The 17777-nt window shown below is 43.7% G+C and overlaps 1 protein-coding gene across 3 annotated transcripts in view; it reads right to left on the bottom strand.

Annotated features, from left to right (window-relative positions):
* Window positions 1-1203: 1203 nt before the first annotated feature.
* LOC146190720 (uncharacterized) overlaps window positions 1204-17777 on the bottom strand; it is a 32538-nt gene continuing 15964 nt past the window's right edge. For 2 of the 3 annotated variants that reach the window (XM_084601084.1, XM_084601085.1), the window contains exons 4-9: window positions 14849-16460; window positions 13352-13420; window positions 5132-5270; window positions 4421-4513; window positions 3716-3771; window positions 1204-2003 (exon numbers count right to left, since the gene is read on the bottom strand). In XM_084601084.1, the coding sequence (XP_084457210.1) occupies window positions 1924-2003; window positions 3716-3771; window positions 4421-4513; window positions 5132-5270; window positions 13352-13420; window positions 14849-16460 (2049 nt within the window). In that variant the 3' untranslated portion in view covers window positions 1204-1923. The remainder of the gene's footprint in view (window positions 2004-3715; window positions 3772-4420; window positions 4514-5131; window positions 5271-13351; window positions 13421-14848; window positions 16461-17777) is intronic. The other variant, XM_084601086.1, reaches the window with a different exon arrangement.

The following is a 17777-nucleotide window of genomic DNA, read 5'->3' on the forward strand; positions in this document are numbered from 1 at the left end:
AGTGCACCGAAAGCAGAGATGTAACCTGAAGGAGGGGAAAGGGTGGAGCTTAAATATGACCGGTGATTTGGCGTGATTATAGCCAAACGCGAGTTAGGTGTGCTAGAAACTTCATTCGTGGTTTTGTTTTACTTAGCAATTGTTTATACCTTGTCGTTTTGCTGGGTAAGGCAATATTTTGCACCTGCTTTGCTGAACCATTTTCTTCCTCCGTTCTGCACGTTTCTGTATTTATCATTTTACACGTTTTTCTTCCATTTATCCATGTACTATTTATTATTCAGATTCATGCGACTCACGTCGCATTTTTCTTTTCGTTTTTTTTTTTTTTTATTTAATGTAGTTTGGCGTTCCGCTTCAGACAACTCGGATAGCCTTGGCTCGTCCATGGATACACCTCACTGCAAGGCGCGGGTCGACGCATCAAGACAAAACTCTTATATCCACTGTCGCACACTGCACCGGTGTAGCACACGGTGGCGCGTCGGCTGTGCTACTTGAAACCAAACCCCAGCGTGCTGCATGAGTATACTCCAGCCGAAAAAAAAAAAAAAAAAAACTACGGACATATGTCTGTTATCACAACAAAAATTTTGCGCAATGTATGATAGGCAGCCTATTGTGGCCACATAAATTTATGTACCAACATCATAATTTTTCTGTAGTTACCACAAAAAAGTACTACACAACGCAGAAAAGTAATACAGAAAATACTACAGAACTGCAGAAAAGTATACTACAAAACAGCAGTTAAGTCTGTTGTTATGACAAAAGTACAAATTTTTTTGCCACATATTCAATTGTCACTGGTCTGTAGTTCTTTTTTTTTTTATGTGAAGGCTTCAGACAAAGATCAGCGAATCCATGGTTAATGGAGGTCATAATGCTAGTGCTCTAAAACCCTCCTGCAGTTTTGCAACCTCCTCTACAGCCCTCCATACTCTTAATGAATTAACAGTATTTGTGGTTACACACCACAATTACCCTTTCGTTGCCTAATCGTTTTCTTTTTTTTTTTTTCAGTTTGCGGGGGATTAGAGGAAATGTTTAAAAGAACTTGTAGATGAGCTAGATGGTTTTCAGCTTCAGACGGCATTCTTAGCGCTAAAAAAAAAGCGCCTGTCCCATGTCCTTCCTTTTCTTTCGTGTGATGTTTCTTTTTTCTTTTCTTTTTTTTTTTGCGCTAAAGAGAAATGTGGACGTTTTAATCGATTATCTACTACAATAAATTTTTGCGGTTTGCGGCGTTCGTTGCACAGTCTTATATTTGTGAACGCGCGTCGAGGAGGAAGTACACGTCAGCCCATATGAAAGAGCTTTGGCGCAGTGAGAGACGCTCACTCAGTCGTGAAAGGACAAGACATCAACCAGTACGATGGAGCAAGGAGCATGTCCTGTACAGAGTAAGTCGCAAGTTCCCAGGCCACATGGTGTGTAGTGCGGCGCACACGGTTATACTGTTAGGAAGGAGATCCTGTGGCATTAAAACTTCGTGCGCATACTGCACCAAGCTATCCTAGCAATAAATCTTCTGAGATGAACCTTTGTGTACAAAGCATACGCGGGGATCATCGAAATAATGTTTGTGTACCTTACCTTCCTCCTCTTGAGCAACATAACAAAAAAGAAAGCTTTCTTCTTCGCCATCGTGTGCCTTCATTTTGCAACGGGAAAAAATCAAAGTACATGCATAACATCTGGCTACGCGACAGAGAGCACAGGCGTGCCAGCCCAGCCATATCGCTGCAAGGCTTTTAAGCGCCGGTTCGATCATTTGTGCGCATGCGCTGACTCTTTACACAGAAATATCGCTAACAGGACATGCTATACGTTATTTTGGTCACGCTTTTAGATGGAAGCAAACAATTTCTTTCTCTATGAGCAAATGATGATGCAGCTTGAGCTTTCCCTGGTGTGCACAGGTCAATCGAAGAAGCTGTCTTCGTCATCGCACTTCTTGCTCTGCAGTATCTTGGGCTCCGAGTACATGTCAATGCCCAGCACTGAAACGAAATAAATAGAGAGAGAGAGAGATAAAGGCTATGTCAGTAGCAAGTATATACTCTGTCTGGCACATTTACTAAGGCCTTTCTTTTAACGTGGAGAGCGATAAAAGCAGCGTTCGACAAAAAATTCGATGGTAGAACAAAGAGTTTTTTAGGGAGGTTTCAGATGTGATTTTACGATTATATTCCACGGCGCGGTATGCAGGGAAAAGCGAATTCTGTTCTTTTCCTGGAATCATCACTAAAACTCAGCGATCGTGCATTTTGTTGGTTGTATTCAATGCCCCCCCCCCCCCTCCCCCCCTTGCGCATCTAAGATATTGACATATAAACGAACAAGTAAAAAAAAAACAATGCATGAGAATTCTTTGCGTTCATGATGACCGAACGACACAGTCCTCTTGCACTATGTGATGCTGCACTGCCTCAAATACGATGCACAGAATTTCATGCCAGTGATTATCATGATTCAAGTATTAAACTTAGTTATACCTGTAAAAATATTGGGGAACGCTTTGAAAAAACAAATTATCCCAATATTTGTCAAAGTGAACGCTACCATTACCGTTTGTGCTACATTCAAGTTACTGTATGCGAGTGAAAATGTTTCAGTTTTCTGTACCGCTGGAGATATCCTATAGTGACGATGCTCTTTTATATTGACTGACTAATTATCGTAGATAAGAGAGGAGAAAGTTGTGAACCACATGCCATAATCTGTTCTATCCTCAGAATCTGGATGCTCAGATGACATTTCTTATCTGCATTAGGCAGACAGCAGTTTTGAAGAGGTCAGTTGATTCATTAAAAATTTCTTCGTTACTGACCTTGCTCGAATATTTGCTATGACTACCAGCTCATTATTCATTCTTTTGCCAGTACCATATGTTGCTGCCTCATTTAGTGCATTTAGTGATGCTTATATCATTTATGTGCTCATGTGTTACTTCAGTAACCTCTTGTTGAGGTTACTGACGAAATTTATTCGACAAAGGTTTGAATAAATGAGTGTAAAAATAACCAGTACATTTGGGAAGAATGTTTTAAAAAATGCTGTCCCAACTCTTTTCTACACTCCAACCGACTCAACAATGGTTATTTGCGAATGTTCTTGGCCGACGTTTGCCTCGTCGCGGTGGCGCAGTAGTTTAAGATGCCCGACTACTGCGCCGGAGCTCCCGAGTTCGATCCCGACTGCCGGCGGCTGAGTTTCGATGGAAGCGAAACCGAGATGCGTCCGTGTGCTGTGCGATGTGAGTGCACGTTAAAGATCCCCAAGTGGTAGAAATTACTCCGTAGCCCTCCACTACCTCTCCTCTTTTTCTCTTTCCACTTTCACTCCCACCTTCATCTCTTCTCTTATGGCTCTGGACAAGTGTCCACAGAACAGGTGTGATAGATACTGCGCTTTCCCTTTCCTGTGAACCAATTATTATTATTATTGAACAACGTTAAGAGGTGTATTTGTCTTTGCCTGACAGCTGACTTCTATAACCTAGGTATTAGTTTTCTGAATCATGTATTATAAGTGCGCATTTTTAATACGAACAAGTTCTTTCCTTGACTTCCGTGAAAACTTTGCAATGCCAAAGGAAGCTGCACAGGAGACAGTCTGGGGTATCACAATCAATATTGCGTACTTTCTTATGTGCATGGTATTTCTTTTCAAGTGGTAGTTCGCAACAACGGTTAGAGGTAAAGTTTCTCACCTTTCCTTGAAATGAGGGAAGGCACGTCTTGTTTCACTTTCGCACTGATGATATTCCTATCAGGAAAGAAAAAGGCAACGTTCAAGGAATGTTCTGCTTTCTTATATAGTATGACTGAGGAGAAATGCTCCAAGAACGTTGTCCAAAGAGCGAAGCTAATCAAACAAACCAGCGTATGTGCAGTCTCGTCACGTTATAAACCACGGCATTGCAAAGTCCAGTTAAGTACTTACTATATGGTTGCTTTTTAATTAATGCAGAATAATGAAAAACAGAAACCACATTATCGCTGATTTTTATTCATCCTACCCTCCCGTTTGTTCTATTTGAACACGTGACTGTTACACTCGCATTAAACACGTTATAAGTTGTACAATGTTCGCCTTTGCAAAAAAATGTGTTAGAACTCCTACTTGATCACTTTTCTTACTAAGAAACACAAGCACGGGAAGCATGTGACGTGGGCTCTCCAGTAGCGATTAGCACTCGGAGCATACGGCTCAGTTATCGGTGTAGAGGGATTATGTCTTACAAGATACGTACACCGACAAGCATTGCCCTTTCCGTGTTCGTATTCAGAACACATTTCATTTTCTTCTGAGCTTACCGTGTAGTGCAACGATTGCGGAACTGTGGCGACAGTGTTCGCCTTGAACTGCTACAGCTTTGAAAGTTCGGTATGAAGACATCTGGTGAGGAACTCACTGTATGTTGACAGAGGTGACGTCATACTCTGGAGGGGAGCTATCATTGCTGCTGGGTTTGGTGTCCTCGTGTCCTTCGGCACTCTTTTTAAACCTTGGGTGGTGCAGTGAAAAAGTACGGTAGGGGGGAGTCACGACGGTGCTGCGTCATGTACTGTTGTTTTATTTTTTCTTAATTCGGTATAACTTTATCCCCTTATCTTGCAGCCCTGCGTGTATGGGAACTAAGTTTAACGTTCCTGGGCTTGATTTACGGTGCACTGCCCCATGAGGAGCAGAAACAAATGCAATATGAATGCACGGTTATGTAGCAAATGTTGCTACGCTTGTAACTCGGAAGTGTACTCCGTACAAGTTGGCAGGTACTGCAGTTAAAACGAGGTGCTGAGTTGTGTACAGTCATTATAATCTGCTAGTGGAGAATCCAATCCAAAACAAAACAAACATTCGGCGCCACAGCTTTCCTTACAGGGCGATGTTTAATTCAGTCTTTCTTGTGCGCGCTGTCCGTAATTATATATATATATATATATATATATATATATATATATATATATATATATATATATATATATATATATATATATATATATATATATATATATATATATGCTGTTTTTAAGATTACGTGCACTAGAATGTACATTGATCCGGTAGACAAGCAGTGCTATTTGGAGTAGCACAGCGCAAGTGTACACTTAAGGTGCCTTACTTGGAGCGGTTGGTCTTAACAGCAGCTGCCATTTCGTTTTCAATGTCGGTACTACTTTCCGATGGCCGGTCCACTGCTGATGGCTTCTCCGGGGCGGTAGGCTTAACGTTACCGAGGAGGAACTGGTAAGCAGTGGTCTCTGCGCAAATGCAAAACAGAAGGAATAAATCTGGTCAGTCAGCCTCAGTGCTCGCAAGTTCAGGTACTTCGTATGGACGGGGTTCACTGTGAAGCGTTCATACGAATCAACATTGAATGAAACAATGACACTTCTCAAGTGTCGAGTGAAAATGTGATTTGCGCAGGCTTAAAGCCGTCGCTGAGGGTAACAAACTGGATTCCAAGGGAAGGAAAGCGTAGCAGGGGGCGGCAGAAAGTTAGGTGGGCGGATGAGATTAAGAAGTTCGCAGGGGTCAAGTGGATGCAGCTAGCACAGAACCGGGTTAAGTGGAGAAATATGGGAGAGGCCTTCGCCCTGCAGTGGGTATAATCAGGCTGATGATGATGATGATGATGATGATGATGATGATGATGATGATGATGATGAAAGCCGTAATCCCGAGGATGTTATAGTAAAAATAAGATGGTAGAGGTGCCCGAAAGGAGGTTTATTTATTTACTTATTTAGAAATACTGCCGATCCCATTCGGGATCATTACAGGAAGAACACAAAACATCCAAAAAATTCAACAACTAAAGTACAGAACAGCAGTGGTTCAGTTAGTAAAGTTCATTATAATGAATTAACAAATGGCATCGAATAATAGGAAAAACATAACAAAATATGCTGAATGATACATTAATGAACAAAGCTTTTCACGAGTACGAGTAGAGAGCAATTAGTACCGAGCAGTGTCACAATTCACACTGCAATTCCAGTAGTTTTGTTTCATAAGATTCCAGGAAAGTTTTAAACGTTTAGTTAATAACGCATGGTGGTAAATTATTTCATTCTCTAATTGCTAACGAAAAAAAAAAGAATATTTAAAGCAATCTGTGTTGAAAGGATAATCTTCTAGAAATTACGAATGTTTGTTTCGCGTCACTCACTTCTTTGATCTTGACATGTACATACCTTGAAGTATCTGTTTATCATGATATGAATTAGTTGATAAAGCAGTTTCTGTCGCGCAAGCCTGTCACGATTCTGTAACGTGAGTATTCCTGTTTTGTTTATTAGTTCTGTAGGCGAGTCAGCTTGTATGTATTTGTTATATATAAATCTCAGTGCTCTTCTTGGGACTTTCTCCAGTTTCTTTATTAGCTTATAGGGAAATAGAAACCAAGCTACATTTGCATATTCAATTACGGGTCTGATGAAGGTGTTATAAAAAAGTAATTTAATTTAAGATGGCACGTGTCGAAGGCGTCTCTTGAGAAAGAGCAGTCGTTTTAGTGCTGATGACGTAACGACGTTTACGTGATCTTCTCATTTAAGGCCAATTGATATAATCAAACCTAGATATTTATGCTGTGTAACTGCAGGAAGCCGGACATTGTTCAGTGTGTATAAAAATTCGGAGAGCTAATGTTTCCGTGTAACACGTAAGGCGGCCGGTTCAGTTATATTAATACGCATTTGCCATTTAGCGCACCATTAATTTACTAATTTTAATACATTGCTAGGTGTTACATGATCATCCGTTGAATTAATATAGTGGTACAATATACAATCATCAGCAAAAAGCCCTATATCAACAGGAACACTACAGTAGAACCCCTGTATAGTAAAGTCATTGGGGCCATGTTCTTTACTACATCAGGGTATTTACTATATCAGTTGTCGGTGATGACGTCGTCCTGAAGATGCTGTCTGGTAAATAAATGGCTATTTACTGAACACGTCTGGTTGCTTAATAAAAAAATAACACTCTGAAATACCTTCCATCTCTCTCTTATCACCTCTTTGTGTCATTTTTTGTTATAATTTTTTTGTTCACATCTTGTGGAAGTACCTCTTAAGCATGAGGACAATGTGTTAACGAATACAACCAATTATGATCTTAAGGAAAAACCAAAACCTCGCATGAACACGACTCATTTTCTGCCCTTTCTTTCTTGTAGAAGGCAATAAATGAGACCATTTGCAGAAATCTTGTAAATAATATACAAAGCTCCCCCTGTCCTTTCTTCCTATCACTCCCCTCTCTACTTCCCCTTGCATTCCTCTCCCTATCACCTTTTCCTTCCCGCCGGCCGCAGCTGAAGTGCTTCAGTTTTTTAGATAGGAGTTGCCGCGGCCGGCAATACTCTTTTCCTTCTTTTTGATTATTTAAAAAAAAAAATCAACCACTACCACCACCACCACCACCACCACCACCACCACCACCACCACAGGCAGTCAGTAAATTTATCTATTTTCTTTTAAAAGGGGGAGTACTGGAATAAAAGTTGGAACAGCTTGACGGGGGCTTTTTCCACAAAATCTTGCGGTAAAGTGGCTAGGTCTTAACAGGTCTGAACAGATTAACCTTGAACAGATTAACCTTGAACAGATCTCAATCGTTATAGGTAGTATTCCAAAACCCGTATGGATCCGGCACTACACATGCGGAGATGGTCGACTCGTTCCTAAGAGCACACACTACCCCCTGTAAACGTGAAATTTCGATTCTCTGGTATCCTGGTACCCTAAATGGTATCCTGCGGTACCATTTATGCCTTCAGGAACTGTCGCAGCACATACGCGTAAAAAAAAAAAAGAAAAAAGACAGTTACAGCAGAGAGAAGTGCCCACAAACCAGACGAACCGCGCAGACCACTGTAATCTCTCTCCCCCTTTCGCATCTCGCCTCTGGGGCCTCTGGTTTCGCTCATATGGTGCGCTGTCCAACTGTCGCACATCGCGGCCGCCGTTCTGCTCTGAGAGGGCAGAGCACTCTTCGCAGAGCCTAGGATATAGCCTTTTTTTAGATATTGTCTGCTCCTAAAGTGAGTTTTTTTTTTTTTTCCACACCATATTAAGTGGCGAGGCTCCTTTCTCAGCCTTTCTCCCAACCCTTGTGTTGTGCTGTCTCTCTCTCTTTTTTTTTTTTTTTGGGGGGGGGGGGGGGGGGGGGGGCTCCGGCAAGGTGCCTAGCAGGACAAAGTTGTTGACGTGGGTGTCAGAATCCACATTCGGCTGTAGGATGCCAGCTTTCCACCTTGCAGGATCCCCGCTGCCCGGAAGCATGTGCAGTGCCTCTCGCACCATTGTCAGATGGGAGGAGATTTGGCTCCAGAAGTCGTTTCCGCCTGTGGAAGCGGCTCAGCAGAGAGCTCGTCCAAAACTCATTCGCTACGCTTCTGCGCTTCCCGGCATTTTTTCTCGTGTCCTTGGGTGAGTCGTCATGCATGGTAAATAAAAGGGGACACTGCGTGAAAAGAGAGGAGGCGCACGTCTACCTGCACACCTTCAGCGCTTGTTCAGAAACAGCCCTTGACTTCTCATCGCAGTCAGCCATCCGTGACGGCGTGCTAATCCGCTTTGCACTGTCCACCTCGCAGCACCGACTGAAGGTCGCGATGAGAACTGATTATCCGCCACCCCTTCCTCGCAGGCGCCGGTACCGGGAAGCATTTCGAAGGGTCGTTGGGGACAAAAAAAGGAGCACACAGCTCGCACATGCTTAGCTAAAAAAAAATAATAAATTCCATGAACTGCCCAGCCGCAAAGCAGAAACTGCTCGTTTTCTTAACATTTCGGTCTCTGCTGTGCAGCGGCTTTGCCAACGTCCACTGACCTCTCAGACAAAGGTCACTTTTTCTTGCAGGTCCTTCCCAGTATTCGGATAATTCTCCGCGCACGGCCGCTGGTTTACATGGAATCTTATTTTTCTATGGAAGCGCACAGGCCTAGCAGTGCAGGAACCTCGTACCGCCAAGTCTACGGATGCGAGGTGTTTTTAGAGCAAATAATCAAGCTTCACCATTTAAATGACAGATATGTCACGGAACTCATCGATCAATAAAATCAGTGGTAACCACATTGAATACCACGAAAGGTACTAACGCGCAAAAATTCCGGCGGTAATCAAGCTGCTCATTAGTTAGGTACAACAAGTATACAGTGTAAGTAGAAAGCTCCCTTGCTCAATTATGTACGGCAGTTAAAAAAGAAAAGTTATATATGTTAACAGAGTCGAACGCTGAGCTAGTTGGTCACATATCTCTTGGAAGAAGGCAGCAGAGCAGGTAACAACACAAAGCGTAAGAAGCACACACACGCACATAAGGACACCGCTGCACTGACAACTATATTAACTAGAAACCGCACATCTTCCTTCACTTCACGTCTGCAGCCAACTTCTTCCTTGTGTTTAACATCCTGCCGGTTTGCGCAAAAATTATAATTCCTTCTTCAACAAAACCACTAATGGCATACTGACACATTGGTCTCCCAAGTCACAGATTGCATATGCTTCATAAATCTCCCTTGCTAACTTGTCCTTCATCCTTTTCATAACCTTAACATTGTGAATGTAAGCCGGACGTTTTTGGTCTCTACAACCAACGCAGTCTTTGCAGTGCACAGCGAGATTAGTGCCAGACTTGTCCGATATTGACATAACATGCTCGCTAATCCTGTCATTGAGACATCTTCCTGTCTGTCCAATATATTTATTTCCACAATGCAAGGGAATCTCATAAACAACCCCCTGAATACATTTAGAGAACCTAGTCCGGTGCGAAGTCTTGCCTCCAGAGTTGAAGTCCTGGTTGTTAACCTGCACACACATCCCTTTAGCTCTGTTTGGTGCCGTTGGAATAATCCGGATGCCGTGTCTTCGACCAATCTTCATTAGAGTATGGGTGAAGCCATGCATATATGGTACCACTGACCCCTTGTTTCCATGAGTAAGGTTCATTTTCAAATCCTCCGCTTGATTGGCAGGACAATGCTTTCTATTATGCTACACAGCAAATGCTCATGGATACCCTGCCTCCAGTTGTCCAGTTGTCCAGTGCAGCGGTGTCCTTGTGTGCGTGTGTGCTTCTTACGCTTTATATATATTAAAATGTTTTTCCAGAAATGCAAAATATTCTAGCAATAAACTACCAATCTGCTATTTCTGAATATAGTTTGAAGATATATTGCCTTTTTATCTTTCAGGATTTCGGTGCATAGCTGTCATCTTACAGCTCTTTTTTTTTTCTTTTTTCTTTGTCCTTTCATAGGCGATTCCAATTGCCTTCATTTTCTGCTCGCTAAGAATTATTGTTACCTTCATGTCACTTTCAAATAATATGTTCTGAGGGCTTTTGTATTATGTATGCAAATATTTATAAGTAACGGGCAGGACGTACAGTCAGTACGACTGCTCAAAAGACAACTTACCTGCGGCCACAATAGGATCGGAAGCACCACCAACTTTGAGTGCTTTTCAGGGTAGCGCAGTAGAATAATTTGTAAGCTTTCACGGTATAAAGAATCAAATTATATTTTTGTTCCATCTTCAACGGGACAGGTTAGATCGATATAGAATGTTACCGAAAAAGGCATTGCTTGCGCAAACCAAGCAAACACACGACACTTTTTGTTATCAATATCTAGCCCTATGGACTGTGAAATGTCAAGTGTCATGTGCTCTGCAAAAATAATGAAGCGCAGCCCAGTACCTCTACATTTCAGCAAATATTCGGAAATCCAGGTCATATAGGTAATTAGACAGGTCGGGTGGATAAGTGGTGTCATACGCCACTTATCCACCCTCACTTATCCTCACTATCACTTATCCACCCACAAGAAATAGCGATATCTTATACGAATCAATGTTCATGAGTGTCAAAATTACAGAATGCATTGTATTCTTTGCCCCCATATTAACTTCCTTTGAACCTCGTATTTTCTTCCCGCTTCTGTTCATAGAAGCGGGAACTTTACGGCAGGGGTCTGGTTTTCCTTGCGTAGAATTGGCATCATTCGCAGAATTCAAGATGTAGTGAGTAGAAAAGCTTATCAGAAGCTTATCAGAAGCTTATCAGAAAATTTTATGAAATTGCGGTTCCATAAGGATGCAAGAATTTGGGCTTTGGATATAACCTTATACAGAAGGGCGACCCGATCACTCTTTTATGTTTAGGAGAAATTGGGAGAAGAAGAGAGATGGCCTCATGAAGTGGCCAAGCTAGTGTGCTGAAACTATTCCAATTACATCTCTGTATAGGATTCGTCTGTTTTCTGAAGGACAAAAACTCAAGCAAAGCCGAGTGTAATTTCGACCAGCTGTTCTAAGAGTGTGAAAGCATAGACTATAGACGTTTATTTACACCATTCTGGATCGCATGCCTCGGCTTTTTCGATCAGTGATCCAAAACATGCCTGCGCGCGAAGTACTGACGACGGTACATTATTGTGAAACATCATTGTTTGAAATTGGTGTTCCTTCTATTATTGAAAGCCTACATTATCACCGATCATTTTAGCGTAGCGGAAAAAGGAGTTCTTAACAGAAGGGCATTTTTTTTAACCTACATCACCTACACCAGTGCAGCAAAAGTACATTGTAGGTATAGGAGATTTGCTACACTGGTGTAGCTGGTGTAGTTTAAACAAATGGCCCGTAAATTTATTATGGGAACTGCATATTGTGGAAAAAGTGTGACACTGTATTCAGATCTTAGTGCAGTAAAAGACTAAACTGAAGTAAAAAAACTGAAACGTTATATCCCTTTTATACACAACACTAACTGCTTTGCTTTAGTTACATGCCTGCCCTACTGTCCAGTCCGTATTTGGAAAAATTTATTTTTCAAATTTGCTAACACCTTACAGCACAAGGCGCTCGCTGGCTAGGCTGAGCGAAATTGCTCGTTGCTTGCTCAATTTCTGTCTCACCGCGGGCGTCCATGTTCACCTGGCAACATTCCTGTGCAAGATCTACTCTAGCACGCCATCGATTGTAACACTCGCCCATTTTTCCCGATCAGAAAGAAGGTGGAATATCATGCATCGTAACTGGCACATTTTAAAGTTTCGATAATGAAGTGAATCTTCTCTTCACGAAAAAATGAACAACTTTTATAGCTATAGGAAACCTGCGCTGAAGTTTTCCGTGCCGATTGCAGCGCCGTAATATATAACCTAGCCAAAGGAGCTAGCAGTTTTTGGTGCACTCATAGTGATTTTACACGCCCCCTTTTTGTGTTAATCGGCATCACGTCCTTCCACGCTGTGTTGAACCATCCCACACGTGGCGTGCGCCAGCTATCTGGGCCACAAAAAGAAAGGTAAGTACAGCGCGGATTCACCTACTCCAAAGTCTGAGAAAGGATGCTTACAGGTGGACTTGACCGAGATCCTACCGAGACAGCAGACTCACAACGTACTGGCCTGAATCTTACTTCAGTACGACCGTCATCAAAAAATAAATAAATAAAATAAGCCATCTTGATTCCGGAGTCTAAATGGAATCGATACTTTTCTAAATTCCGAGATCGGCGCTCTCTGCTGCGGTCGAATCACAAGCCCGCATCACCACCAGTGCATGCCGTAGGGAAGACAATAGGGGATTTTTTAGCAGATATATTCACACGCTAACGCTGGAAACAACTGCTTGACACTGGAAACAATTGTCAGTGACAGCTGCATACATCCCTTCCGAACACCTGCCGCTTTTTGGAAGCATATCTATAGCCATGCTGAAAATATGTGCGCGAGGCGTTGTTTTCAAGTAGCAGGAAAATACTCGCACTCCTCGCACTAAAAAAAAAAAAAAAAGAAAGAAAAGAAGACAACAATAATCTAGTTATAAGCATGACATATGGATGAGTGCAAAGGCTGATATTTCTTGCCATCGCATGCTTGGCAAAGCTTTCGGTTGCCGAACGAATAAGCTGTTCACTGCTTTCGCCCTTTTTCAACAATGGCAATGTTTTCAACGTTTACTGCCTCGTCCCGAAGGGGCATTACGTTCCTTCTTTCATGCGGTTTTGTATGGTGGTGTTAGGTGGTGTTGTAGTGGCTTATTAATAAATAATCAAAAGTAACGAAAAGAGTGTTGCCGGCCGCGGCAACTACTATCTAAAAATCTGAAGCACCTGAGCGGCGGCCGGCGGGAAAAAAAAAGGGATAGGGAGAGGATAGCGAGGGGAGAACAAAGGGGAGCGATAGGACATGTTAATGCCTGTGTTGGCGCAGTGTTTTGTTATTAGTAATCTTTCGACCAGCTGAGGTCTGCCTGTCGCTTCGTACTTGTGCCAAGAAATAGCACCCATGGCATGTCATATGAAAGGTCTTACCTTGAGGCAATATGTCTTTGTCGAAAAAGCTGTCCTCGCTGTTGTCGTGGGAATGGCCTTTTCCTTTGCCTGCGTTTGGAGAGAAAACCGTAATGTTTGCAGCAGCCACAAAAATATTACTCACTGTGGACGTATGCTTGAGAGAGAAGCATTGACAGCCGCATTCCTTGTTGTTTTTGTTTTGTTTTTTTTAATAAAGTTGCTAAATTCCTTCTTTTCTTTTTTTTTTCCTGTATCGCTACCTGCATAGTGGAAAGTGTATCATGTTCTCTTTGACAAAGCTTTAAACGGTTAAGCACGTGACAATATTTCTTTTAGATGCATGCGTGCAGTGTTGTATGCAAGCGGGTGAAATGGCTCATGTTACTTGCACACACAATGCGAATTAAAGACACGCAGTCGTACAATTTTCTCGGTCGTCGAATATTTATTCTCTTTTCGTAGCCGTCGAACTTTCGTTTTAAAACAATCGACAGTTTTATCGAGTTTTATCGAGGAATAGAGTGCGAATACGTGTAATAGATGGTATCGCACAGAATCGTGTCGCATCGACAGAAAGACCAGACAGTGACAATAAAGTTTTGAAACAGCCCAAATTCTGATGATTTCAAACGCTGAAGCTGTGTCAAATTCATATTGAGCGCGCCCTGAATGCCGACTCGTGAATTCGCAAGTCTAATAGCACCTTTTTCGGCATAACATATTCTGAAGTCTTGCATTTTATTTATGGTAACCTGAGCGCTCGGAGATGGTTTTCTCATTCTTACAAAAAAAAAAAAGGAAAAAGAAGACTTAGATGGATGGCACCAGATGTCTGTATGTTAGTGTTCAAAGCATTTAAGGTAAGGCATATGCGCTGGCGATAGCTGTAAAATAAATATTTTTTCTAACTAAAATTTTATTTTTCAATTCTGAAACATTTTTTTATTTATAAAGAAATAGGCAGTGCGAAAGAGGGAACATGAACGGGGCAATTCAGAGCCAAATACAAAAACTAATTCCGATCGATTAAATTTAGTCATCTAGCAGTAAACGACAGATGTGCACAGTATGCATTCGTTAAACGGTGGAATACGTCTAATGATAGTTTTTTTTTTTTTTTTGGCAATCGTAGCAACTTCTTAAATTCCTCATCACAGACTTTACCATTTGTAGCACTGTTCTTTTTCTCCCAGCAGCTAAACACGCCCAGCTCAGAATCTCAGCATTGCATTGTAAGACATGATTACCATCTACGACGGTAGCTCTCTCCTTGCAATGTTGTTGTTGTTGTGCTCTAGTCTAATGGCACATCCACCCAGGGAAATCGGCCGAGAATTGTAGGGCAGAGAAATTTGTAGAGGTGTACATTTACATCGCCAAAAATAAAATGATTGCTAGGAAAGAGAGAAACAATTCATACAATTTGCAATGTAAAGCGCATGTTCCAGCTTGGGAGCTTTTTGTTTCCTTTTTTTTTTTTTTTTACCGGAAACCTGTGACTGAAAATTTGCTTACCGCCTGGCGCATTTTTAGGGCTGTCAGAGGACGAGCTCTTGCTGCTCGAGCTGCTGCTAGAGCTACTCAGGTTCCTGGACTGTTTGTGGGACTTGCTTCTGGGTTTGTCCAAAGCCTCCAGTGTCCCCGCCGCCTGCTGGGTGGAAATAGACTGATGGGTCATTTCCTGTTTCTCTACGTACTTTTCGCTATCGTGGAGAGCCATGTGCTGCGAGTGGCCGGCTAGGTGGCGTGACTCCACCAGGGCTGCAGGCACGCTTCTCCTCTCGCTTCGGTACCCGGTCGAGTCCTGTCCCGCTAACTGTCCATCGCTGCCACTTCTCATCAGTCTATCCGCCCCCGAACGGCCGTCTCGAGAGGGATTCTGTTTATCTGCAGGCAATTGGAGCATCGAATCCTGTTTTCTCTGGTCATCCTGCCGCTGTCCAAAATCTTTTGGCTCCTCTCTCGACGTGTCCTGCTTGCCATCGCTGAACTGCTGGTCACCGCAAGACACCGACCACTCGCCGTCCTTGTCGGCCACATCAGTGGCTTCACTCCTCTCTGACGCATCGTGCAGTTTAACCTGGCTCCTATCTGATTGCCCGTGACTCTCGATTCCAGCCTGGTGCCTCGACCTCCTGGTCGACCGCTCTTCGTGGGCCTCCTTCGACTTAGAGGTGCTGTTTGACTTGGGCTCAGCGGTGTCTCTTGACTGCCTGGTCGCCGCATTTCTTGATGCAGGGACCGGAGCTCCCCGCGAGGCTGGAGTCGGTTCCCGGGCGCCTTCCCTCTTGGACTGCTTGAACGAGCCCTGCTTCTTCAGTGGTGGTCCCGCGTCGCCGCGAACTTCTTTGCTGGGGCGACTCTGAGCCCCTCCGTGACTTCTGCTAGCCCTCCTTAGGCGCAGTGTGGGTATGGACGTTGGTTCATGCCTTCCTTCGTCCGTGTCCCCCTGATGGAAACTGTCGCCGCTTGTGTCGCTGTCTGCCACCGTCTTTTTTGCCTCTTGCTGCTGCTGCTTCTTGCTTGTCGCCGTGGCGTCCGAGAGGAGCACTTCGGTCGTGTGGTTGATGAAGACACCTCCGAGGTCCGCGGCCATGGCCGACGGTCCCACTCGCCTCCTCGCTGCGAGTGGCGACTCATTACTGGGGATATAGTCCGAGAACTGGCTCATGCGAGAGGGCTGCTGCTGCTGAGACGCGCCCGTGGTGGCGGGCAACTCGCCGTCTTCGGCATCAGTGACCACCGCCCGTGAGGGCTGCCGATCTAGCGCGCTGGTGGTGCGATAGAACTCGGTGCTGTCCGGTAGCCAGTAGACTGATGGCTCGAGCAGTGAAGAGCTGCTCTTGGCAAAGTGGTTGTGCCACGGCTCACTCGTCTCGCCTGACGGGTACCGCGGTCGCCTCTCGGGACTGTCACGTCGCTCCTTGGACGCCGGATGCGGTGACGGAGCCCGAGGCTGACGGTGAGCATGAGGAACCGCAGTCTTCGGGGAAGGGGGAGGCTCCCAGTGTTCGGGAGTGTCGGACCGAGAGGGTAAGATGGGGCCTCCGCGGGGCACCCAAGGAGGAGTCGACAGGCCGAACAGTATCGGGTCTGGGATGTACTCGGGAGGACTGTACTCGCTGGCCTGCGACATCAGGATGATGACAAGGTGTTTTCACCAGTTTAATAGTGATGCAAATCGGACTCCTAAAATTATTGAACGAAAAAAAGAAAAGGCGCTGATATTGCAGGTAATTTAAAAGGTGAGATTCAGAATAATAAGAAGAAGAACAAGAAAAAAACAAGAAGAAGAAGAAGAGCATTAACAACTCGATAGTTGGTAGAGGCGGAGTTGCTACGGCAGAAGGTTCTTTCGAAAGTTGTGACGGCGGCACATTAAATCCAGGTATCCGCGGAAATATTCGCTGCAATACTCATAGCTTTCGTTCTACCACTACGTTCAAGCCATACTTAAACCCCACAATTTTTGTTTTTTTCAGTTTGGCATCAGCTCGCGTGCTCCATTTTACTTTTGGTGCACCTGTACCATTAAAACATCCAGGCAATTGAATTGCCCTCGCAGCCTGAGTAGTGCACGTGTGCAGTGCCCACTTATAGTGCCATCAAAACAAGTTTGTGCATCCATGTTCGCTCCGGTGGTAGTGGTTGTGGTTGATTTATTTTTTATATATATAAATAATGAAAAAGAAGGAAAAGAGTATTGCCGGCCGCGGCAACTGCTACCTAAAAAACTGAAGCACTTACTCATGCTCCCATTATCCGATTTCGATCGTTCGCTCAAACAATTTTTGTAGTGAGAAAGCGCAGTAATTTAGTTAGATGGAGTATATTTATGCTGCTTGCATAAAGGTGTGAGTTCGAAAAGGATTTTGAAGTGGCATACAGCATAGGAAGTGGGCAATGATGAGTGACTCCGCATGACAGTGAGAGCGAATGCTACTCGGACAGATCGACTTGGAATGAAGTAAGGTTATGCAGCCTATCTAATTAATTGACCGAAAATTTAAATTTTAAGCCCAGTGATTGCTCTGAATGGCCACACATGCCGAAAATGGACTAAAAAGGCCCTGCACTGTTAAGGCAACTTGCGTCAATATCGCCAGCGTCTGACGAGAAAATGCTAGTCGAAACAGAGGGATCATTTGCGGAGATCTAAAGATCAACTTCCTCGCGAAACATCTCTGCCAACCAAAATGTATCGTTCTTTGAGCGCCCCCCCCCCCCTCCCTACAGTCAATAAATAATGTCAGCTCGTCCATTCCACGTAAACTGAGGGTGGCCGTCAGTTGACATCAAGGCAGCTCGATGAGAACAGTCGAAATGGTACAATAGTACACTGCTAGAACTTGTGCGAAAGAGACTAGTATGACTCAATAGCAACGGGACAGCTGTGTAGAGGTGGTCATTATGTATTAAATTTGTAATATTTACGCGGACTCTG

Source organism: Amblyomma maculatum, chromosome 4 (genome assembly GCF_055883805.1).
Source record: "Amblyomma maculatum isolate TAMU_Amacu chromosome 4, ASM5588380v1, whole genome shotgun sequence".
Taxonomy (NCBI): Eukaryota; Metazoa; Arthropoda; class Arachnida; order Ixodida; family Ixodidae; genus Amblyomma; species Amblyomma maculatum.